Genomic DNA, 26,551 nt, shown 5'->3' on the forward strand with positions numbered 1-26,551 from the left:
TTTAGATAGTGATTGGGGTTGTGTAAAGGGCGGGAAGAAGAGATGTATGTGTTTATCTAGGGAAAACTGTACTTCAAAGTCTAGCATAAAATGGTGAGGTTGCTCATTCAAAGCTCTGAAGAGTTCTCAGTCAAGCTTTATTTAACAATTTGGTTAAAAAATTGAGTTAGACGATTGTCGACCTGTAGTAAAAGTGATCAAATGAATGCACCACATTTCTGATAAATTTCTGTCCGTAAAAAAAATGTTAAAGTGTGTACTAGAATCTCATTTTAAAATGGAACTTTATTCGTTCACAGTGCAGTCTTCTATCTCTCTGAGACACATGAGACTACTGTGAGCAACTGCGTTTACTGTAATTACTATTGAGCAAAACATCTATTTAATTTTTATTGAATCTCCTTTTTGTCCAGACAAAACAGCTAAAACATAGAGATGTCCTTTATAATGTTTTTCTTTTTCTATGGACAATATCTCCTTACTTTTTCTGTTCAACGGGATTTATTTTAAAGCCAGAACAGGATTAGCAAACGTGCCAGATGATGTTCAAATTGTACGCCATATGTTACAAATGATGACATTTAATTTTATAATGCGTTTATTTGCTGTTAATGTTTTCTTCTGAAAAATGAGATGTTATTCCATGTTCAGACCTGATTCCATCTGCTGAATAATTTGTGTTTCAGCCAAAAGATACTTTGGAATTAACGGAAATGCTTTTTGGGAATAAACAAAAACACATGCTTAAAGGGGTGATATGACATGGCTGAAACAAATATTATTGTTTGTTTTAGATGTAATTTAATGTGTATACACGACTTAAGGTTCAAAAACGTTGTATTTTCCACATACCGTGCATGTTTGTATCTCCTCTTTGCCCCGCCTCTCTGAAACACGCAGATTTTTAACAAAGCTCATCGCTCTGAAAAGCGAGGTGTGCTATGATTGGCCAGTTAACCAGTGCGTAGTGATTGGTCGAATACTGCAAGCGTGTGACGGAAATGTAACGCCTCTTACCATATTTGGAACATCAGGTTCCTTTTCAATTGTACTGACAGGTACTCCCACCTTATTTGCGTATACATTTGGGTGGTCTTAGTCAAAACATACCATGAACTGAGGTAGATTTGTGGGGGTGTGGTTACACGAGGCGTTTCAGGCAGGTCTGGGTGAGCATTCGCTTGACTAATTCGGAAAATGTAAACAACGATGATTCCTGTTTCAGTTTTTTAACACTACACAATGTTTAAACAGAATACAACCAGCAGAAATTTAATTAAGTTAAAATTTAAATTTAATTTAATCAAAATATTAAATGGACATCTTTAGGAATTTATTATCAGAGGTGTAAAGAGTACCTGAAAACCATACTTAAGTAAAAGTACAGATACCTTGCAGTGAAAATTACTCCATTACAAGTTACAAGTCACCAATTCCAAAACGACTTCAGTAAAAGTCTTTGAGTATCTGATTTTAACAGTACTTGAGTATTTTACTCATACTGAATGTAGGCTCAAAGAAGCACTAGTCCTCAACACTTAAGAGACACGTCAGTGAAAAACTAGAAACAGTTGATTTGTGAGGAGAGCAATCGCATTTATTTTCTTAAATCATAATAAGACTGAACACCTCAAAATTGCAACAAATCATGGCCGACACCATAACCTACGTCATTACAAACACCCTAAGTCTCATTTAAGCTCAAGTGCTCATAAGTAAACCAAATCCTTCAAAAAGGTCTCTTCAATATAACGGATAAATAAAATAATGTTAAGTAGAATTAAAAAGTCAAAGCCTTTTTGCACTGGACATGCTGGTTTGGGCCTCATCGCCAGCTGCAGTCATGTCCTCATTTCACATACACTGTTAGCCCTACCTGCCATTTCTACAGTAATATCATTGGCAACACTGTTGCCGCTAGTTACTGTAGGTGTTTTACAGTAAACTACTGCAATGGCTGTTTGAAGATACATTATTAAAGAATCTATTAACGCACTTAAGTCACACAGTCTTAGATGAACAAGTGTAAATAACAGATGAACACAATAAATCTGTCAAGATTTCACCAAGGAGAATTAAACACAAACATCAATAACATCTTCACATATTACAGACACCACTTTCACTTTATTTCTGTCATCTGTGTAAGATCTTATTGAGATTTAACTCTAGTTCATATGGTTCAATTATGTTTTAAGTCACCATTATGGCGATCAGTGTTTGCTTTGGTTGGACTCTTTGACTTTCTTGTAGCTTTAAAATGTACACTTATACAATAACACTGAAAGGGACTTTACAGGAACCGCAACTTTATGTTTGCTTAGTAACTGAAGATACATCTGAAAGAATCCAATCATTAAATAATAATAATATAGCATTAAAGATTTATTAAGATATGTTTGGTAAAGTGATTCACATGTTTAATGGAAAGATCTCTGTCAGAAAATCTTTCTTTGCAATTGAGACACAGTTAGACACTTGACATACAAACCTCATCAATGGTGACAAACAATCATGAATGAGTTTTGTACTATGTACCCAGCATGCATTGCAGCATGAAGCTGTTCAGTTGATTGTCACCATTGTTGAGATTCATATGTGAATTGTTCATTTCTCTGTGTCCGACTCATTCTATAGGTTAATATTTTGTCTATATAGTGTGAGAGCACTTTTGAAAATTGAAATACTATACATTCTTTTTACTGGTTTACATCACTTCATGGCAATAGTCCCACCATATGGTCAAATTTTGAGCAAACATGTTTAGAGCACATTTAGGAAGAGTTAGTTTTAAAAATAAGAGCTTTTGTAGATGTGTGACCTACAGTAACTAGCTGGCAACAGTGTTGCCAATATATTACTGTAGAAATAGCGGGTAAGGGCTAACCGTGTATAAACCGCCAGCGATTGACATCTACCTGATACTGCACTCATATTCATATAAAGAAGCCATGTTGACAAGTTTTTGTAAGTTAGGGCAAAATCCACAAGATTGTAGTACCTTCAATGCCCTGTAAATGGCAATATTAATTATAAGATAGGTGCCATGCAAAATGTAATGTGTAACTGCATTAGTCATTACAAATGTAGTGGAGTAAAGAGTACATATACTTGTTCAAAAATGTAGTTAAGTAGAGAGTAAAAGTTGCTAATATCTTTAATACTCAGTACAACTACAAAGTAGCCAAAAAGATACTTAAGTAAAGTAACTAAGTACATTTACTCCAATACTTTACACCACTGTTTATTATATAGTTAAAATAAAATGCAAAAATTAAAACGAAAGTGCTGCTGGACCAAAGATATGGAGAAGGGTGTTTGAGGTGTATCAAGTCATTATACATTATAGTCTTCATAAGTCTGAAAGTTAGCTATTTGTTGCTTACTTGGGTTTTATTTATCTCACATTCTGTATGAATTTGTCTGACACCTTTCATTGTAGAATATATAATAATCGAGCAAATACTCATTCTTGACACTGTATGTGTACTACTAAGTGATGAACTAAATTAGAGTAAAAGGCTAAACAGATAAGATACACATCGACGAATATAGAGATTGAAATTGACTGGTCCATCCTCACTCATCTAGGTTACTACACATTCCCATTTCCCACAGTGCATAAATGGACAGCTTTGTCAGCTCTGCGGTGCCGTCTTGTTTTCAGGTATGAAACAGCTAGCTGATATCGTCTCCATTTCTGATATCTCTCTCTGAGACGCTTTCTGCCCCCCCCCCACTCAGCAGGGGAAGACGGGTGTTATAAAATAGCCTGTTATTCATGCGTGAGAGGGTCTCATTGCGGATCAGCCTTATCATGCCATTATTTAGTCAGCATGATAATGATACACAACAATGGATTCAGGTTCTGGGGATCTAACTGGCCTTGTAATAGCTGTGGCTGTGCGTTGACATCTATTTCGAAAAAATCCAGACATCCAGTCAAAACATTTAGCTGCACCATCAGAAGGGCGCCGACGCGTTCAAATGTAAATAACATTTTAGGTTGCCTCATTGTACAATTAAAACAGAACAAAGCATGTGTTTTGCAATATTTCATGCCGCAGCCAACTGAACCAAAGAGAATTTAAAGATTTTTGTTTATTGGAAAGTTGCATTTCAAACTTGGCAGACTCTCAAGTCTCAAGAGCCGTTATTTTCAACCATTTTTACAGCCGTGAGCCCTTGCCTGAGCTTCACCAGATAACAGCGGCAGCAATTCTGTCTATGACAGTATGTCGTTACGGCAAAAAGACGTGATTTGTAAAATAGCCATTGTCATGTATTGCCTCTTGAGTCCAGTTAACGATTGGCTTCCATGATATCTCCTATCAGTGTAATCACCCAGTCTGTATTTTTCAACATGTCCTCAGTCTGATATGCTTTCACCTTCATAATAAAGAGATGACAGTCCGGGCTGTACTCTTGTCAAAACCCCGAAAGACAAAGCCCAAATCTCATCTGTACGTTCTCCCACTTACATTCAGCATACAGAACGTTTAACTGGGCTTAAGAACAAGTCTGCCTTTTTATGTGGCTTCACTGTAAAAAATGATTTGAACTTAAAAAATGTTGTTACTTGGTTGCCTTCAAATTTTATGTTAAAATAACTTAAAAATATGAGTTAATAGATGATTTTGATGCAAACTTGTTAAGTGAACTTATATTTTTGAGTTGAATTATCAACAGTTTTTAAGGCAGCCAGGTAACTTAATTATTTAAGTTGAAACAACAAATCATAAAAATAAATTCAGGCTGTCATTACTCAGTCATTACTGCGTGTTTGGGTGGGACTGTCTGTTTGTCAAACAATGACTGACGGAGATGTTTGGGAAGCAAAAAATGTAAAATAAAAGTATGATTTAACATCACAGAGAGGTAGATCAAACTGAAGACTGAAATCCCAGAGGCCAGTGTTCTAATGTCACAGAACACAATGCATAATGCTCACTATGAGCATCTAATGGGAGATCTATCTATGTATGCCTGTCCACCATCAGCCACCTGTGTTGATAAATATCTCCTTAATCTGACACATTGTGCATTAGTGTCTCGGACTCAGAACTAATGTCATCCATTAGCTTGCTCTCTTCCACACCAACTAACATCACAGTGCCAGAAGCCGCTTAGCATCCACTTAGATCTCAGTGTATTTCTAAGACTGATATCTCAGCATCAAACACATCGTTTTTTTGGGGGGAGGGGGGTGTGACATGCTTTAAACTCCCATTTTCTTGTTAGAATTCAGCTTGTGTGGTCGAATCACCGGAACGGCAGTGCCAAGTTGCTGTTTTGTCATTGAAATATGGTGCGACTTGGCTGGTAATAGTTCTGTGCTGTTGTACACAGTGTCTCCTGTTGCATTTATTTTGCCCCGTGCCAGTGTGGCACGTACCAATAACGTACAATAATAACAACATCATCAGGAGCCTGTTATCTCTGCATTCCTTCTGTTGCTCGGATGCCCTCCTGTTTCATTCACCTGGTGTCTGAAGACATCTGCTCCTCCATCTCTCTGACACACACATACACACAGAGCTCAGTCTGAGCTTCAGAATCAGAATCAGAATCAGAAAGAGCTTTATTGCCAAGTATGTTTGCACATACAAGGAATTTGTTTTGGTGACAGGAGCATCCAGAACACAGAAACAGCAACAACAGTACACAGAGACCATAACACAATAGAATACAGTACACAATGATTTAAATAAGGGCCTATGGGTATAAAAAATTAAGAAATACAATACAATAAACATAAGATAAAGATATAGAGAGTAAAGCTATGTATGTATGTAAATATGTACAAGTAAAAAATAAGAATAGACTATTGTAGTACAAGGTATGTGCTATATACAGCAGAATGAATGAAATATAATTTACAGAAAAAGTTGTATAAAAATAGATAGTGTATTATCTGGAGGATATAATTAATATTGCACTTAATTATTATTGCACAGAGTTATTAATTGCACGGTGTGTAAAAACATTTAACTGTTCAAGAGGTAGATGGCCTGAGGGAAGAAGCTGTTTTTGTGTCTGGTTGTTTTGGTGCTCAGTGCTCTGTAGCGCCGACCAGACGGCAGCATTGTGAAGAGATGATGGCTTGGATGTGAGAGGTCCAGGGTGATTTTCTGAGCCCTTTTCCTCACTCTGGATGTATACAGTTCTTGGAGGGTGGGCAGGGGAGCACCAATGATCTTCTCAGCAGTCCGAACCGTCCTCTGTAGTCTTCTGATGTCTGACTTTGTGGCTGAGCCAAACCAGACAGTGATGGATGTGCAGAGGACAGACTCTATGACAGCTGAGTAAAACTGTTTTAATAGAGTTTGTGGTAGGTTGAACTTCTTCAGCTGATGTAAGAAGTACAACCTTTGCTGGGCTTTTTTAGCAATGGAGCCAATGTGATTGTCCCACTTCAGGTTCTGAGAGATGGTGGTGCCCAGGAACCTGAATGACTCCACTGCTGCCACAGTGCTGTTCATGATGGTGAGAGGGGGGAGTGCAGGGGGGTTTCTCCTGAAGTCCACAATCGTCTCCACTGTTTTAAGCGTGTTCAGCTCCAAGTTGTTATGACTGCACCAGACAGCCAGCTGCTCAGCCTCCTGTCTGTACGCAGACTCATCACCATCCTGGATGAGGCCAATGAGTGTGGTGTCGTCTGCGAACTTCAGAAGTCTGACAGAAGGGTCCTGGGCAGTGCAGTCATTTGTGTACAGGGAGAAGAGCAGTGGGGAGAGAACGCACCCCTGGGGGGCGCCAGTGCTGATTGTGCGGGTGCTGGATGTGAGTTTCCCCATTCTCACTAACTGCTGCCTGTCTGTCAGAAAGCTGGTGATCCACTGACAGATAGAGCCAGGAACAGATAGCTGGGTTAACTTTGTCTGGAGCAGTGATGGGATGATGGTGTTGAAAGCGGAGCTGAAGTCCACAAACAGGATCCTCACATAGGTCCCTGGTCTATCCAGATGTTTCAGGACAAAATGCAGCCCCATGTTAACTGCATCCTCAACAGACCTGTTTGCTCTGTAGGCAAACTGCAGGGGGTCCAGTAAGGGTTCTGTGATGTCCTTCAGATAAGCCAGTACCAGTCTCTCGAATGACTTCATGACCACAGATGTGAGAGCGACGGGTCTGTAGTCATTCAGTCCTGTGATTTTGGGTTTCTTTGGGATGGGGATTATGGTGGAGCGCTTGAAACAGGAAGGAACTGTGCACAGCTCCAGTGATCTGTTGAAGATCTGTGAGAAGATGAAGGCCAGTTGAATAGCACAGCTTTTAAGACAGGCTGGGGAGATACCATCTGGGCCTGGTGCTTTTCTTGTCTTTTGTTTCCTAAAGACTCGGCACACATCCTCTTCACTGATCTGAAGTGCAGGAGGTGGGGTGACTGAAGGTGATAGGTGTTGTGTAGAGAGAATGTCAGAGTTGAAATGAAATGAGAATTCAACAGCTAATTCTACTCTACTCTACTCTACTCTCTCTTCATTCTATTATATTCTATTCTCATTTGAAATTGTCACTCTATTCTTGTGTCATTCTAATCGCATGTCATTCTGTTCTGTTCTGTTCTGTTCTATTCTCATTTCATTCTCTTTCAATTCTCATTCTATTCTATCCTTCTAATCCTTTTTACATTTATGTTTCATTCTGTTCTTTTAATTATTTACTCTCTATTCTATTCTATTCTATTCTATTCTATTCTATTCTATTGACTAATGGAATAAAATACAACGTCTAATCTAATACTTTGTACAGTTCTGTTTTATTCTGTTGTCAATTTTTTCCACATATCTATTATATTTTTTCTGTTCTATTTATACAGTATATATAATAATGCAGTCCACTACTATACTAAATTCAGTTATGAGAATATGTGTACGCGTTTTTGCAATGATCTGAATTTGTCTGCCTAAATGGCTCTTACAATTGCTCCAGTGTGACTATTTATTTTTGCAAAAATATACATTTTTTACAGCAGTAAATAGCACTACAGCTGCTCTTTGCTTGTCGGCATAGCACACGCATACAGATACAATGACCGAACACAGGACAAAGAAACAAGAGGGTATATATAGGTAAGACAAACAAGGGATAATGACACGGGGCAGGTGTGGGTAATTAAACACTCAGGGGAAGATGACAAGGAAACGAGAGGAATGGGGCCAATGACAAGACACTGGAGAGAACGTATATTATTGTCAAACGGACAACAATATGTTTCTCTCCACACATAACCTAAGGACTCTGCCCCGATCCCACCACACGACTAGAATTCCATAAACAAGACGGTGGGACCGTGACAGAGCCCCCCCCCCCTTAATGAACACCCCCAGGTGTTCACCAAGGGGTTGACAAACAAGACATGACAGACTGGGAGACAGACAGGACAAGGCAAAACAAAGAAAACAAAATCAAGGGTAAACATGACAAGACAACAACAGGACTTGGGTGAGACATCAAAAATAACAAACATGGGAGGGGGGGAGGGCCAAACAAGGGCCCATAGGGGGCAGTCCATAGGGGTGGGGAAAAGTCCCAGTCCCCGGCTGCGCTCGAGGGCGCGGAGTCCTGGGGGACTTAGGGGGAGTCCTGGGGGGACAGTCTTTGGCCCTGGCAGTTTCCCAGGGGCCGGCTGGACAGGGCTTGACGCCGGCTGGAAGGCCGGCTGGACAGGGCTTGACGCCGGCTGGAAGGCCGGCTGGACAGGCTGACGCCGGCTGGAAGGCTGGCGGCTGGATCACCGGCTGGACGCCGGCTGGATCACCGGCCTGGACTGGATCACCGGACTGGCGGTGCGTGGACTACACCGGACTGGATCACGCCGGCTGGATCACCGTGACTGGACCGGACACGGGCTGGCACCGGACTGGACGCCGGCTGGCACCGGACTGGACGCCGGCTGGCACCGGACTGGACGCCGGCTGGTCACCGGACTGGACGCCGGCTGCACCGGACTGGACTGAGACGCGGGCTGCACCGGACTGGCCGCGGCTGCACGGACTGGACGCCGCTGACGACGCCGGCTGCACCGGACTGGACGCCGGCTGCACCGGACTGGACGCCGGCTGCACCGGACTGGACGCGGCTGCACCGGACTGGACGCCGGCTGCACCGGACTGGACGCTCCTCCGCTGCGCCTCTCCCTCTCTCCCACCAGGATCCATAGCCGACCTTGGCGAATCCGTGGGGACCGGAGGGAGTTCCGCGTCGGGGAGACCGCAGACGTCATCCGGGTCACACCTCACCACTCGCCACAGGGCCGCCAGGAGAACCGGGGACCGTGGACTCAAGCCGAAGGGTACTGAGTCCCCCGGCAGCGGCAGCCAGGACGAGGCCCTCCGGAGCGGTCGACGTGGGGTGAGGGCTCCGAGTGGAACCTCACCCTCGGGACCGTCCCGGTTGGCCACGAACCTCACCATGTCCGCGAACCCAAGGGGAGCCAGCAGCCTCTTCTCCGACGGGGCGAGGCGCTGAGTGAGGCAGCAGTTGAAGATCGCCTTCACCGCCTGCGCCAAACTCAGACGACCTCGCCACACGTGGAGAATGCCCCGGCGAACTCCCGGTTCCCGTAATCCCCTGACGGAACCCAGCAGCAAGTGGGCTTGGGCGGCCCGCGAGGACGACGCCGTGCCGTCCATCTTTACTGCCCGCGGGTTCTGAATGGGTCTGGTCATTCTGTCAGATTGGTGTGGAAGAACCCAGATGCGGCAGGCGCGTGAAGGGGTTAACACAGACTATAATTATAAATAATAAACAAAACACAAAACAAAACCCGCGATGGGGTAAACAAGAACAACAGAAATAATAAACAAGCACAGAACGAAGACTGACTAAACACAAGACTGAAAACACTTGACAAACTAAACAAACACTAAAAGACTTACTTGACAAGACTCAGAACATTAAACAGCACACTGGGACCGACAGGAACAAGAACAACGAACGAGCACAGGACAAAGAAACAAGAGGGTATATATAGGTAAGACAAACAAGGGATAATGACACGGGGCAGGTGTGGGTAATTAAACACTCAGGGGAAGATGACAAGGAAACGAGAGGAATGGGGCCAATGACAAGACACTGGAGAGAACGTATATTATTGTCAAACGGACAACAATATGTTTCTCTCCACACATAACCTAAGGACTCTGCCCCGATCCCACCACACGACTAGAATTCCATAAACAAGACGGTGGTACCGTGACAGTTCCCATTTGTTTTCATACATGATCTGTAGGATTGCCTGTCCACACTTTTCTTTGCCAGAGATCAAATCGAATCTGTGTTCAGACGTAGAAGGCATTTTTCGGCATATCATTGTTTACTATAGTAATTTTCTTAGCCGTCAGCAACATGCCATGTGAGTTTTCCCTATAACTACTAGGAACAGCAAGCTGGCAGTTTGGGGGGAGCTGACAGAAAGCTAGAAATATGTGCTTTGCTTATTTATGTCAGGCCGCTTGGCCACGGTGCTGAATTCTTGTGTACGAGACAGCAAAAGTGACACAGGAGGGTGTTGCTTTTTCATATGGAATTTTCCCCCAAGATTCCAACTTCCAATGAGTATTTCTTAATACTGCAATTTGTGCCAAAGTCACACGTGTACATATGTTTATGAAACAAAAATAGTTTTCCACCTCTTTGGTTAGAAAGCACATACTACCTGGTAATCTAGACTTGACCTTCCCCGCACAACTCTCTCATTTATTTCTGGAAGCAGTCATGTTTCACCCCCTGAAATCTACATATTGTGAACATAAAACTGTTCTTGTTCACGTTCGCATGTGCCAGAATGCAAGTGTAAGTGTTGCAGGTGCGAAATCAATGAGAACATGAAGATGCCGGTTGTTGTGCGTTGCTGTTTGCGAAGGCAGAAGATCCGCTTTGTCTTAAACCACTTATTACTGAAATGAAAAAACAGACATGTTAGATCATGACAGCCGTAAATGTCAAGAGGATAAATACTTTGAATAGACACCAATTGTATGTTTTATTTACGCATGCATCGAAGCCTATGTTATTTATGTTTTCTTTGTGTGTGTTGGTATGTGGAAAGTGATGTTTTGCTTATCGCAATACAAAAAATTAAGACAAGTATGGTAGAGCTATAGCAACGTGACTTGCGTCATCGTATATAATGTTTTAATGTTTCATTTTATTTATTTAGCTTTTGGTGCTCTAAAAATCTCTCTCCAGGTTTAGTTTCTCAATTCCTGTTTTAATTACAATTTTGTTAAAAATTGGGTTTATTTTGTCTGTGATATATTTATTCAGTTTTTCATTTTTTCAGTTATTCAGTTATTTCAGTTTTTGATTTCTTATTTTTATGGAGTTTAGGAAATACATCTGTCATTTGAATTTCCTTCTCAATTTTTACATTTTGTTAAAAAAAACATAGTACAATCATACTTCAGAATCCAGTATCGTTTCGACTCAATTTAAAATGTTACTACTTTGCTTTTTTCAATAGCTTAATAAAACAGTTGTAAGATGGTTTTATTTAATCAGGAATCACAGTTTCAATTAAACACTTATTAACACTTATTCTGTCAACAAAGAATATATGCAATTTGAACGATTCCTGTTCACGGCTGATCGATTCCCTGCAGTTCAAATATCTGATGTTTGCACATCTCTACCCCTTTGCTAACTAAACGCGAATTCAAAAAGCGATGGCTGTTGAAGCTCATATTGCCTGGTTTTGACAAATCTGCACTAATTGCTCTCTAATTAGTTTGTTTCTCAAAGTTGCTGAAGGTCACTTGCCGGAATGGTTGAAGATAATTACTGCATGATGACATGTGCTGCCAGCCACAGGGACAGAGGAAGACTTTATACAAATGAAAGGAAGCGCGAGGGGATAGAAAGCGATGCTGAGTATATACAATTACATGAAAAGAAAGAGCGATGTGTATTTGTGCATGCACATTTAATAACCCCAGCATCCCACCTCGGAGGTGAGAATATGAAGCAGCGTTTTCTCAAACGCTCTTCTGAGTCCACTCAAAAGCGCTCGGCTCTGCGGAGACTAATCAGTCTGCCGTAATCACCCTTCAAAATACCTTTGTTTAATTAGTCCATCTTGCCTAGAATCAAAAGCAGGAGGAAAAAATCATTGCCGTGGAGAAAAAGTGAGAGAAGGTTGCGAAAGAGGATATCGTTTGCGATGTGTTTAAGTGGTAGAGCGGCGTGTTTGAGGTTAGGAGAAAATGTTCTCATCAAACAAGCAATTCTTTTGTAGAGGGTGGCCGATCCCTCAGCGCTCTAATGGCAGAGGACGCATCAGACGCTGTTTTTTTGCTTTTTAAACACTTTCACAATCCCCTTGTTCAGTTTTTTCTTTCATCAGGCCTGCTTAGAATTTTTTAGGGATGTATCTTACGCAAATGCACTCAGGACGCTTGCAAGGACACCTTATTGCTCTGAAGACAATCCACTTTAGATGAAAACATAAACATGATAATCCCAAATTACCACTCGGTATTCTTAAACTCACGAAGGGCAAAGCTAATGAATTCTGGAAAAAAGCAACCAGGCGATTCTTTTCACAACTTGAGGAGTCTCCAGAGACATTCATGCAAGTTTATAAGTAAAGTAAAAAAAAAGAACTACTTTACATATCTGAACAGAGAGATATAAAGATGCTTTATAGATTGTACTGTTGCAGGACTATGGACAATAGAATACCAAAACTAAACGGACAAACTTCTTTAAACAGCACGTTTTCGTAAAAACTTTATTTCCTTCGACAAATAATCAAAACCGTGACGACATCTTAGTCCTGCGTCAGCCACCGTAGTGCTTTGAAAGAGAGGGGGGAGGGGTGGAGTGAGCCGTTGGTTGCATTTTGCAATCTCACCACTAGATGCTGCTAAATTTCAAACACTGTACCTATAATTCACTTAATTTCTGAGAGCTACGAATTTACACCTTAGATTTGTTTTCTAACTGATTGTTTTATTTGGTAGTATGTTTTTCTTGATAGACATTAGAGAAGTCAAATGGGTTGCGAGCTGTTCCAAGTTGACTTCAAGAAAACCAAATCAATTACTTCAGGATAACATCTCAATCTCGCCGTAGAGGAGCCATCATCATGTTTTTTCATCGTTCAAGCATACATCATATGTGTTTAAAAACCCAGCAAATCAACCGTGCTCTACGTTTGCACTAAGCTAAACCCATCACATTGTTTGTGTGTTTCTGCTTTTCAGCATAGCATCTTCACAGGAGATAAATTCTTTGCAATCACTTTAGTTTTTGGTTTTCAATTTACCTTCTCAGCATCTCCCTACCTTTACTGCTTCTGTCACTCTCGCTCGCTCACTCCCTCCCAACGTCGTATTGGATTTTCAGTCCATTGGAAATAAATGTAGCCACTGTGTTTTGTTGTAACGAGCTCTGTCGATTGCCTAAATGTAAGTACGCACAATTTACGCCACCAGTTCGGCCATTTGTGGAATGCTTTAACATTACAAACAAATAAAAAAGCACTATCGCCCGTAGGCTCTCACTGGGAAGTAATGCTGTGAAGTGACTAGTGGATGTGCGTTTAGCATAAAATCCAAAGGGCTCCCATAGAGTGGAACAAGAGGACATTTCCCCCATCTCGTTTTCATCAATACGTGCCACGGTGGTGAAGACTAAACTAAACTTCTGCTTTCATCTCCTGTACCGTGAAAGACTAAAGTGTCTTGAGCATTTTTGTTAAATACTCTACATCCCATATAAAACAGTTCTTATATTTTATTTCTATTGGTTGCTTATTGAATGTATCCATCTATAGCTATCAGTGGGGGGATTCAATGACTTTGACCCGAAGAATTGCGCAGTTCATTTATCAGCCCAGGATCAAACCTCTTCACACCCACTGTCTCGGGCCTCCCTGGAGGTCTTGCTTGCGCTTAACCTTCCACTCTCACCCATGCTGTGTTCACTGTCACCCACCAGCCCGAAGGTCATTTATTTGGCTGAGATGAATGACCGACAGCAACTTCTTATATTGCTCAAGTCAGGACAGAAACGCTGGCGGACCAGATATCATTTCATGGGGTGGGCATAAATTAAAAATCAGCTTGGGCTTGGATGCATATATAAGGGATATTGTAGAGTCAGCTGGTCATTATTGCAAAATAAGCCCCACCAGGGTGATCAGGGCAGTCTTGTATCACACTGAAGGGGCGTATTTCATCATAATAACTAGCTGACTGTACATTATCCCCCTTATTACACAGCTGCTTTCTAAATAAATGAATGGACCTGAAATATTGATGCAAGTTAAAATTGTGTTGTGGTTATTTATGAAGAAAGAGACCACAGAGCCAGTGGTGGTCTGTCAAAGTAAGGCTGAGGACTGCAGAAAATAAAGCTATCATGAAGGTGAACAAAATAACTTTGGTTGTTTATAACAGTAATGTGCATAACTCAGATGTATGTAATGTAACTTATTTGAATGTGAAATGGCCTGGTCAAGTTTTTTTTATTGCTTGAATGCTAGAGGAGGCAGACCAATATAAAAAAATGCATCTGATGCAGGCTAAAGAAAAATGATGACATTTGCCCCCTATATAATTTCAACCCATCAGAATTTACGAATTATGTAAATAGTGTCTTTAAACTAGACTAAACTAGTTTCTAGTTTCCCATGCGTAAGACAATTTGCTTATTTTGAAATAATGTGAAATGCACCACCATCTACGATATACGGGGACGACAGCAGATTTTTTTTCCCGCTCTCTGCCGCCTGACAGGGAATCACTCTGGCGCACCCTTCATTTCATCCCGAATTTCTTCCTTCCCAAAGATGTCTCTCCTAATGACGCTAAATCTAGCATGCTTAATTGGACCAGTGAACTATGTTATTGGAGCTGGAACCGTATTTCTATTGGCCCCAAAGGCAATTTCAGCCCTGTGACACTAGGGTGGGTGGAGAGGGAGGAATTATGGGAAAATGTTGGAATGGGCTGGCGGTGTAGAAGGAGAGAGAGAGGAATATAGACAGAAACAGGGGATGTGCTGGATGTTAAGTCATAAATTGTATGACACTTGTTTGTGGAGCATGCTCTTCAGCTTCCGTAACTGGGGTTTATATGAAATGGGACGTGTTTGAGATATGATGTACATTATACGTGTGACACAGCTGGTCAGGATGTAAAGCTTTGCAGGGCCTTTGTATCAGCCACGGAGCATGACTCTTGGTAACACGTTACAATAAGGTTGTATCTGTTGATAGTAAATGCATTAGCTAACATGAACTAACAGTGAGCAATATCATTTTTTTTTAGCTTTATTACTCTGTTAATGTTAGTTACAATACAATTGTTCATGTTAGTTCATGGTACATTAACATTACAGTTATAGCTTTTGATTGTAAAAATGTGATAGTAAATGCTGAAATTAATATGAAATGAAAGAAAAAAACATTCTGTAAAAGTATTGTTAGTTCATGTTAGCTTATGCTGTAAAGTGACAGTTCACCCAAAAATGAAAATTCTGTCTTCATTTACTCACCCTCACGTTATTTCAAACCTGTACATATCTATTTCTTCTGAAGAACACAAAAGAAGATTTTTTGAAGAATGTTGGTAACCGAACGACTTGCATTGGTTTTGTGTCCAAACAATAGTCAATGGGTACCACCGTTGTTTGGTTACCAACATTCTTCAAAATATCTTCTTTTGTGTCCTGCAGAAAAAAGTAATTCATGCAGTTTTGAAATGACAAGAAGGTGGTGGGCAAATGATGACAGAATTTTCATTTTTGGGTGAACTATCCCCTTAAGTAATGTTGAGAAATACAACCTTATTTTAAAGTGTGACCCTAAACTTTTCACTTCATTTAAATAGCCTCTAATACAACTGTCACTGGATGTGTCGTCTTGGATGTTTCATTTTGTAGCGATCGGAAACAAATTTGAGCAAATCATATTTCACCTTTTATGTGTCAGACCAGACACCCTCAACAAAGAACATTGTTTGACATTTTATATTATTCATATAATACAACATTTCATAAAATGAACAAGTATATTCTTATTTTTAGATGCAAAGAAATATGTTCCATGCTCAAAATATAATGAAATATGTTTCTTTGCAATTTGCAGTGCATTTCTGAGTTATTGCCTTTGAATTTCACAAAAATGTAATATGCACTACTGTGATTGTGTGCTGACATGCATCATATATTGTAGAAAACAAACATTCTTTTTTGAATAGTTAAAGGGATGGTCTTCTCCAAAATTAAAATTCTGCCATTATTTACTCACCCTCAAGTTCCAACCCTGTTTTAATGTCTTTATTCTGTTGAACACAAAAGAGGATATTTGAAAGAATGTTTGTAACCAAACAGTTCTGGGGCACTTTTGACTACCATGCAGTAGTAGGGAAAAAACTACTATGTTAGTCAGTAGTGACCCAGAACCGTTACAAACATTCTTCAAAATATTTTCTTTTGTGTTCATCAGAACAAAGAAATTTGTACAGGGTTGGAACAACGTGAGGGTGAGTAAATCAAAACAGATTTTTCAATTTTTAGGTGCAGTGTATGACTATTCTGACATCTTTATTAACTCTCTTATTTAAAATTCTTAGGGCCCTAGAGTCATCTTGAGCCATGCAGAACTATTTCACATTGATTATTTCAAAGTTATTATCATACAGGATCCTAAAGTGGCTTCTTTTGCCAATGGTCCTCTGACCATGCAACATATTGCATCATTCCTCCTTCTGTCTTCGAGCCCTCTGGGTTTTGTTGTCCCTTGGCCAGACTAGCCCTCAGTCATCTGTGACTCTTCATCTGATGGACATTAATTGCTTCCCTCCATATTTGTTTACCGTGGCTAGGCCCTGGTTATGATGTCACGTTTTCACGTATGCAAGGTTGTGTGGTGACCCGTGGCCCCTGGGCATTCTGGGAAAGCTAGCTTCAACAGCTTATCTGGTGGCCAATCATACTACCTCTACCTCTACTACTACTACTGCTCTCGTTATGTATTAAACCATTTGGTAGTCTTGTTGACGTTAATAACAGTATCCCTAACAAATTGTATTGGATTAGTAGCAAATTCTGTGTTTAAGATTTCGAGGCTTTTATCACCGCCTATTAAACTGAGCTGTGATATGAAGAGGAGGGCCGTCCTGTTCACCTGATGAAGATCAGAGATGAGTCTGCCCACTTGCGACTCTCCCGCTGACATTTCCCACACAGGAAATGTGTCTCACTGGCATTTATTCAGCACGGAGAGGTTTCGGCTCCTGGCCGCGCGTGTCATTTACCCAGGAGGTGTTCAAACAGTGCTTCTGTGGCTTTCTAACATGGTCCGTCCTGCCCCTCTCGTGTCCTGTGATATGAAGATTAAAACCAACAACAGGCCGGAAAAAACGGCTTCATTCGGCCCCTGACGCGACACCTCTGTCAGCGCCCTAATTACTCTGCATCGCCACTCTCTGCGGTGGCATTTATTGCAAATTTGAATAATTTGCTCAGCAGATGGTAAGAATGTCAATCTGTGACACAGATTTACTAATCTTCCCCGAGATGAGGGTACGAGGCGGTTGACAGTATATTGTTTTAATAATGCCAGGGAGGTGCCGCCGGATAATTTCTAGCCGGTCACTCGTCCGCGGGTCACTCTGCTCTCCATCTGTGTCAACGTCCCAACGTCTATTTAACCCACATCAAGGTTGCGTGAGGAGAAGATGAAAGATGCACCTGTGCTCCTGAATCCCTCTACGCTCTCACCTGGTGCTATTCGCGTACCTCATCTGCCGCTGTTGCAGGCGTTAGACTTGTCAGCCTTTCTCAAGTTCTGAACTTCTCGTAGGGCCCTTGGCATATGTTTGCACACCGCATCGAAAGAAAAAACAAGAGTTAGGAAGGGCGCTAACTGTAGAAACCTTTCCAGTGATCAGTGTAGCATCAAACCATCATGGTTATTTTACCCTACGTGGGCTGTAGCTTAACGTACGTGTTATTTCGCATGTGCGCGATACTTTGTGGGTTTTTTCGACGGGAAGTCATTACTCAGAGTCCCAGTGGACCGGTCCTGCCGTTGTCTCTAACCGTGTCCCCCAGCAGCCTGTGCTTAATTACCACCAGCGTTTGCACCTTCACTCTGGCGGCTGCACGCTCGTGACGTACCATGTCAGCACACCTGCCTCAAATCCCTTTGTTTAAAGGCAGATTAAGAAGCCGAGAGCATGGGCAGGATGTGGATTTTTAGCTTAGTCTAATAAACAGCCACTCTTGTTGAGGAGGATGAGGTGGGGTGGATGAAAGAACATGGTGGGGGTGCAAGAATTGAGGGAAATGAGAAATTAGAAAACTGTGAGCCACAGGGGCAAACTAGCCGAAATGAAAGGACCATTTTTCAAAACAGACTTGAAATGACATCTGTGAGTGTGTTCTCAGTGAGGTTTTTAGTGAACATTCAGAGCAGGTAAATTAAAGGTTTCTCCTTGCCAGCAATCTTCATTACCTGCAGTGCATACATTTCATGACTAATAGGAAAAAAATATATTTCTAATACCAAGCAACAGTAGCAACAAATAAAAGCTAATGTTTAACACACACACACCAATTTTACTTTACAAGTCAGCACGAATTTTGGTCACACTTATTTTCAGTCATCTAACTTAATCCATTCAAGTTGGTACTACATGAATGATTTGTGTTGTGTTAACATATTTTTTTAGTTAGTTGTTTTACGTGTTTTTCAGTAAAGAGAAACACTTGTTAGTGTTTAATGTGCATTTATCTTTGAGATTTAGAAGAGTTTGTAATATGTTTGATATTTGTATTTACCGTTGTTAGGAAGTGTGGTACCTTTGGTTAAGCTGTGGGCGGTTACATTTATAAACTTGTATTTCTGTTGAGCTCTGTTTAACTTAATATTTAAAAAAAAAAAAATGAACATTTTATGTCACTTTAGTTGAGAATTTAAATACAAATATGAAACTTTTACACACATAGAACATAAAACATATTTTTTATGTAAGGGATAATGTACAGGCAGCCGGTTGTTATCGCAGAAATAAGCCACGACAGTGTGATCAGATCTTGTTTCACACTGAAGGGACTTATTTCGCGATAACAGCCGGCTGCTTGTACATTGTCCCGCTTATTACACGGCTACTTGGCACATGAGAAAAACTGGACATAAAATGTGAATTTGAAATATCTTATTAGCTCATTTTTACCAAATGCAGACCTTCCGCGAGGAAAAGCCATTTAGTTTCGTTTTAAAGTAAGTTCAAAACGTTCAAACGTCACGAAAATCAAATTGGTTTAATCATTTGTAAATATAATGTTGTATATGTTATTAAAAGACATATTTATAATTCATTTTTGTGTAATATTAAACTGCCCCTCTCAAAATGATTTGCAGCATCCGGGTTACAGGGTGTTATTAGTTTTCAGCTGTTGTTATTTGAAAATAACAACCCTTGGAATGTCGCTACTGGCCAATCAGAATCAAGCATTCAAATGAGCCGTGTAATAAAGATAAATAGTGCAGAGTAAACATAACTTTATTATGTGCAACCGATGCACAAATTGTTTGTTAATCCAACACATTTTTCTTTCAGTGTAAAGATTTTACAGATTATTTAAATCTGTACATATTATAGGATTGATTGCAGTGACGGTGTGAATGTTAATGATAACAATGATGTTCCCTGAGCCTTTAACCATAACACTGTGTAACCTCAGATTGAACTAACATTTACATTGGAGAAAACCCCAAACACAGCTAGAGCAAAGACTTATGTTCCTTATTTCAAAAATCCATTGCCACTTGTGAACAAAATATTCATGTTTAAGAGAACTGAAATAGTTCTGCAGTGAAGCTAAGCAAACCGTCTCTTCTCTTGTGCATGCAGGCGTGATATTCTCATAAGTCAACCCATATCCAAGGTGATGATTGTAATATGTTTTAAAATAGAGAGCAGCTTGGCATTATTTGCCTGATAATAGGAATACCTTTTTTTTCCCAGAAGGTGAAGATATATCGGAAGCTGAGATATAAGAGGACTTCCCCTGAGACCTAGAGAAAGTCATATATACAGTACAGAGAGAGGAAATAGAGATAACAGCTTCACCTTTACAGATTGGTCTTGTTGGATTTAAGTGTTGACTCGAAATGGTCTTTCCTGTCGCTCATAGCTCCATATAGGACATGATTAATGACCCTTGTCTGGAAGAGGATGCACTCATTAAAATCTTCATCAAAAGCCACACAATTGTGCTCTGTTCTGCCATGCCTCGCCATCAAGACTGCGGCACACTTTTAGATCTTTGCATCTCATCTAAGAGGACACTGATGTCACAAGAAAAAGTTTCAGAAGAAATAAACATTGCCCAAATGTTCATCGGTATGCAATGCATGTTTTAGAGAATTTGTCTTTCTGACTTCCTCCCTAAAAAAAGAGCAAACAGCTTATGCCATTTCAAGGTTGCGGTTGTCAAGTAAATTATGCCCTGAAGAGTGCAAAATAAGCTTTTGGTAAAGACGTCGTAGAGGTAGAAAGTACAATTAAGGCAAAGTCTTATATGTACCATATTTGCTACGGGAGTATGCCTTAAACACATGAGTTGAGTCGTAATGAGTTCATGCTTAAAATGAAATAAAAAAAAATACATAAAAAATTACAATTTAAAATAAAATAAATATAAATGTCTGTCTTAATACAGTAGATTTGAAACACTCTTGCCATCTACCATGGTTCAGACAAACACAGGTAGTAATTTGTTAAAGTGATTCACCCAAAAATACAAATTCTGTCATCATTTACTCACCCTCTTGTCATTTCAAACCTGGATGACTTTCTTTCTTCTGCAGAACACAAAAGAAGAAAGTTGGTAACCGAACACCACTGGCCCCCATTCACTTCTATTGTAAGGACAAAAAAAACCCAAGTGAATGGGAGCCAGTTAACAACATTCTTCAAAATATCTTCACTGGTGTTCTGCGGAAGAAAGAAAGTCATACAGGTTTGAAATGACAAGAGGACGAGTAAATGATGACAGAATTTTTATTTTTGGGTGAACTATCACTTTAAACTTAATTTTGCACAATTGTTTGCTTTTTATATTTCTAGTTGGTGGCAGGTGGTATTGGGGAGAGACAAAAGCTGTTTGTTGGCCAAAAATGTATATTTGCTTTTGAGTACAAGATGACTCATCCATATTTTTGGATATGTTTTTTTTTCTCATATATGTGCCATAAGTTAATTTTGGCAGCATTAATGATATGTCTCTTGCGTATAGCTGAAACTGACTTTCAAGATTCTTAACTCACTTTTGCATGCGTCACCTGTATATGATAATTGTGTGAATAATTAAATTATATCCTCGTGCTGATGCAAGAGACGTGTAATGTAATCACAGTGATGTGTACCTGCAGTGTAACCAGCATGTCGGTTGCAGATAAAAAACCTGTAATTTGTGCATGAAGCAGAGGTCAGGTTTTGCAGTTTATCTAGGGGCTGTTTTCAGTGATAACAGGTTTAATATACCGGTTGATTCTTCTAAAGTCATGTAAATACATTTCAATGAAGGATCATACATTAAATCCAGCTTACATTTTTTAAAGTAATGCTTTCTGAGATAGATAAACATACATCTTAATGCTTCCTCTTGCAGATTTTCTGAAAGTGATTTTCTGCATTCATTCTGATGACTGAGTATCAGAATAGTGTATTGGAGGCATCTCTTCATCTGGATAGGAAGTGATGTGTAGTTATTTAGTCGAGTGCAGGGCCATCTGCTTTTTCTAACTTTGTTCTAACTTTTCTATTGTTGCTGGTGCATTTAGAGTCAAATGTGACCCTGTCATCTTGTATAAAATATTGCATCTGTCCGTTATTTACAATGAACTACCGGAATTTGAAGGGAAAGTGTTTGTTTATGACTTTGTGTTGATAAACGCGCTCCCAGCTTAAGTGCTTGGTGATCTTTCTGTATTGGCCAGATCTTTCATTCTGAGCTGTCTCCTCTGAGACCAATGTCATATTTAAGCTCTCGCCTTGAAAGTTCAAGTTAGACAGAAGCTCTTCATTGTGCCAACCTTTTGCTTCAGTCATTTTTCAGATTAATTCACAACCCTGTCATCGTTCTTCAGAAAAGCCTTCAGTTGTGATTTTTTTGGTTTATTTGCATCGCTTTATTTGTGTCTTGCATATCGTCGCTTGCCTCTCCATTGTTCCATTTTTCTTTATAAAGCATTACTTTTGTTTCATGTTTGTCTGTGGCTTTTGCAAATATTTAACAAATAAAAAATAGGGCTTGTCAACTTTAACAACTGTGTGTTTAATTATTGAAAAAATGCAGTGCTATAAAGTGGCAGTTTTGGAGATGCAAGCTTTCAAACCAACAGCGACGATAGAGTAGATGTGACTGGCATGTTGAGTGCAGATTTTTAACCTGAAGCTTAATGTTGGTTTATGGTTGTGTGTTCACTCAAGTGTACTGTATGTGTTGCCTTTAACAAACATGTGGATACACAACGCACACAGTCAAAGAAATAATAGTTAGATTGATTGGTTATTGCGTCATGAATAGCTCAGGAAGACATTGTCTCTCTCTGGGGATGTATCAGTGGGCTGAGCCCGAGGAGGCAGAATTTGCCCAAACCCCAGAGGTCTTTCTTCTTCTTCACTGCCTGTAATGAATGGAAAGACTGACCTGGTTCTGCTGCAGCCAGTGCTCGTATTAACACGGTTCTACTCCACGTCATCGTGCATCATCTCACCTCTGTGGTGTTAGAGCAGCCTCGGGGCCCTTCTTAAACCAGCCCTCCACACTCGTTCTTGTGATCCACAGTGCCTTTGGATCATAAATCAGTGGTCTGAAGCCCCCTGCAGCCCAGGCCTGACCAAAATAACATCAGATTTTAAATGCAGGCCTGCTTAAGTGAAGGTCATATGTGTATATATATATTTAAATGTGATTATAAATATGATATGTATTATGAAAAACATTCATGTGTTAATTAATGTTGTATTTTAGCCTATTAGGCCATTATACAGTAAACTTTTAATATCAGCTTTTCATCATCAGACACTACAGGTGAATCTCCACATGGCAATTTTTTTTTAATAAATAGTTCGCTGACCTGATTATTTTCCTCTGCATTTTCAATTATTTTGCAACATGTGCAGTACAGCTAGCGGCCCTGCTGTTATGTAATGATCCGTTGCTGTGCAGGAGAATCATCATCTCCATGCCGCACGCTGGACTGTCCCTGGGGCAGTGGACTTCTCCTCCAATCGAGCTAATGCAGGAGGACTGGCGTGGAGAGCGTTTGTCAGGGGGGAACAGGAGCAGGCCGAGTTTGTTCTGACCACACTTAGTAAAACAGACAGGCACAGAGGGCCCAGCTAAAGTTCCCCTGTGACTTCCTCCTGCATTGCTTCTGTACCGAGAATGCTCAGGTAGAGCAGAATAATTGTTTGTGTGTGTGTGTGCGCCTTGAGTTTGCATGTGTGTGAGGAGGAAGGCTCACAGCTGGACTGGTGTAAGTGAATTGACTTTTAATTACGGTCAAATTACTGTCAACTAGCTTTTGCACTGAAATTCTGCACATACTTATGTATGAAGTTAGCGCAGCACAGAAAAAGAAAAATGTCAAGAAATTAATCAGATATTTAAAAATAATTATTATATAAAATTAATAACATATGCATGTCATATGTTTTTTTATTTATTTCTTGTTTGTTTTTTGTTTTTATTAATAGTCGTTTATTTTCTTGTGGATGCAGAGTTATTAATTCTCTGCAGTTATTTAAGGTTATTTATTTAAATCCGGTAATTGGCTCAAATAAAAAACAATGTCAAGAAATCACAGTCATTTAAAAATATATATATTACAGATTATATAATATACTGTTTATGTTAGTTTTTTATTCAATTCTTCATATGTTGTTGTTATTTATATTTCATTTTCCTGTGGCTGTAGAGTTATTTATCCTCTACAGTTATTTGAAGTTGTTTATTTTAATCCAGTTATTGGCTCAAATAAAAAAGTCAAGAAATTAAATATTTTATGTAAATATTAAATTAATATAATATATGTGTAAAATTATTTTGTTGTTGTTATAATTTATTTCCCTCTGGCTGTAGAGCTGTTTATTCTCTACAGTTATTTAAAGTTGTTGTTTAAATCAGGTTATTGGCTCTAATAAAAAACAATTAAAGATATTTTAAAATAATTATAATATAAAATGTGTATAAAATCTATGTCATATTGTTTATTTATTAAGTCCTTTATTTATTTGTTTTCCTGTGGCTGTAGAGTTATTTATTCTCTACAGTTATTTAAAGTTATTGATTTAAATCCAGTTATTGGTTCAAAAAAAGTGAAAAACAAATAAAATTGCCCAAAAGGTCATGTGATTCCTGGGGTTTGTGCACCTGCCAAGAAACCGCCTTTGAAAAGAATGCTGATGGATTGCCTTCTCCATTACATACTTCCTTGGCTCAAACCAACAGATCAGAGCACCACAGAGCAAAAGTACAGTAGTTACATTTTTCAGGCAAATCACCACATAGCACATAGCTGTCTCTGAACATTTTGGTGGGTATATTAACCACTGGTTCTGTCAGGGCCTGTATGAGTGGCGGTACTTCTCTGCCTTTGCTAGTTTTGGCTTACCGCTGCATCTCAACCAGCATGCATTGGATTTCAAATGGATTAGTGCTGGTGTTTGTATGTATGCGGTGAGATGAGATCGGGTCGGTCTGTGTTTGGGCTCCCTGTTTTCCACGGCACATCAAGGCATCTGTGATTATCCTCTCACGGCCACAGAGGGAGCTTTTGGCACTCTGTCTGTGATAATGAGGGAGAGACTTGTAATGCCCTCAAGTCATTTCCTTACTCCTCCCCCTTCTCTTCTCCTCTCCTCCACCATATCACTCATCCTCAGCATCACGCCTTCACTCCTACACACGTCTCACTTCCTGCTTCACTCCTTCATCTGTGATTATGGCTATAATGACAGCTTCCTCTTGTTGATTAGATGTTGTGTTGCACTATGGAAGATTTAGCTGTGGGACATGATGTTGCTGTTTTTCTAATAGTTGTAATAAAGTGTGATTCTGTAGGATGCTGGTGTCTGGTGTTTATATTTTCCGCTTCTGTAAACGGCATCTGTCTTCTATTTACAGGTGAAGGACTGTGCAGTTGTTGAGATCTCCACCTTGCCAGCTGATCAGATCATTGGGCTGCGGCCATGGACCTGAAAGAGCGCCGACACCGCACGTTGACCCACGGCCGATGTGGGAAAGACTTCCAGTTCACCACCTCCACCCTGGACCACGACGAGCGCCGCGTACCCACCCAGAAATCGTACAGCTCCAGCGAGACACTCAAGGCTTTTGATCACGACTCGCGCCTTCATTACGGCGGATGTGTGACTGACCTTGTGCATCATGAAGTGGATGAGTTTACCAGACAAGGAGGTAAAAACACAAAGATAATCACGTTGGTCACATTTTTGGAATATAAATCTTGTTAGCCCTAAAAATGTGTTTACACTCTTCAACCGTGTATTTTCAAATATACATGGTGTTGCGAGCTGTAAGTGATCAAATGTTATAATGAAATCTAATCACTCTCTTTAGCACTTTTTTTGTACAGTTGGCGAAGTTGCTTGGCAACAGCAAACAATGTACATTTAAGGTAATGAACTACAGTACTCGGTGGAAGAACTTTTATTCAGCTACTGTAAATATAACATTCAATATCTTAACTGTAGGCTGTTTGCAGTTGCCAAGCAACATAGCAGCTTGGCACATTAATATAGAAAATGTGATTACAGGTTTGCAGTATCAACAGATTGACATCGAGTTATTATCGCTGAGTTGCAACTATCCATTTTATAAAAAATCACCAAGTCAGCCTCTCGCAGTACATTTCTTTAATATTCACAGTGGTATGTCTTACTCAACTCAACTCAACTCAACTTTATTTATATAGCGCTTTTTACAATTTTCATTGTTACAAAGCAGCTGTACATGAGACATATTGACTATAAGCAAAAAAATTAAAGTTGTACCTGTAAAAACAAGAAAAAGGTGAAAACACAGAAAACAGACATACCCACATACAAAACACTCCACACACACAATATGCACACGTACTAACACACATAGACATAGGCACACACACGGATGTGCAGACACACAGACGCGCATGCACACACACACACACACACACACACACACACACACACAGACACGCACGCACGCACACACACAGACACGCACGCACAGTGAGATCACACATTTAAGATAAAGGAGAGAGAAGCACAGGTCAAATATTAAACAGACTATAAATTCCTATATGCAATATTAATTAAGTAAAACTTTAAAATTCTAATTCTAAAGCAGTCCCCCCGGCCAGGCAAATAGTGCAAAACAGTATGCAAACGGTGGCGAGGAACCCAAAACTCCAATCGAGAAAAAAATCCTCAGGAGAACCCAGGCCCAACCAGGGTATTCCAGTTCCCCTCTGCACAAGCTCAACAGTGCTTGCACAACAAGGCTAAATAAAAAAAAT

At 40.0% G+C, this 26,551-nt stretch overlaps 1 protein-coding gene across 11 annotated transcripts in view; it reads left to right on the forward strand.

Annotated features, from left to right (window-relative positions):
• tenm2a (teneurin transmembrane protein 2a) overlaps nucleotides 1-26,551 on the forward strand; it is a 429,048-nt gene that overhangs the window by 175,038 nt on the left and 227,459 nt on the right. For all 11 annotated transcript variants that reach the window (XM_057348979.1, XM_057348978.1, XM_057348982.1 and 8 more), the window contains exon 2: nucleotides 25,159-25,452. In XM_057348979.1, the coding sequence (XP_057204962.1) occupies nucleotides 25,224-25,452 (229 nt within the window). In that variant the 5' untranslated portion in view covers nucleotides 25,159-25,223. The remainder of the gene's footprint in view (nucleotides 1-25,158; nucleotides 25,453-26,551) is intronic.

The sequence above is a fragment of the Triplophysa rosa genome, linkage group LG13 (assembly GCF_024868665.1).
Source record: "Triplophysa rosa linkage group LG13, Trosa_1v2, whole genome shotgun sequence".
Lineage (NCBI taxonomy): Eukaryota > Metazoa > Chordata > Actinopteri > Cypriniformes > Nemacheilidae > Triplophysa > Triplophysa rosa.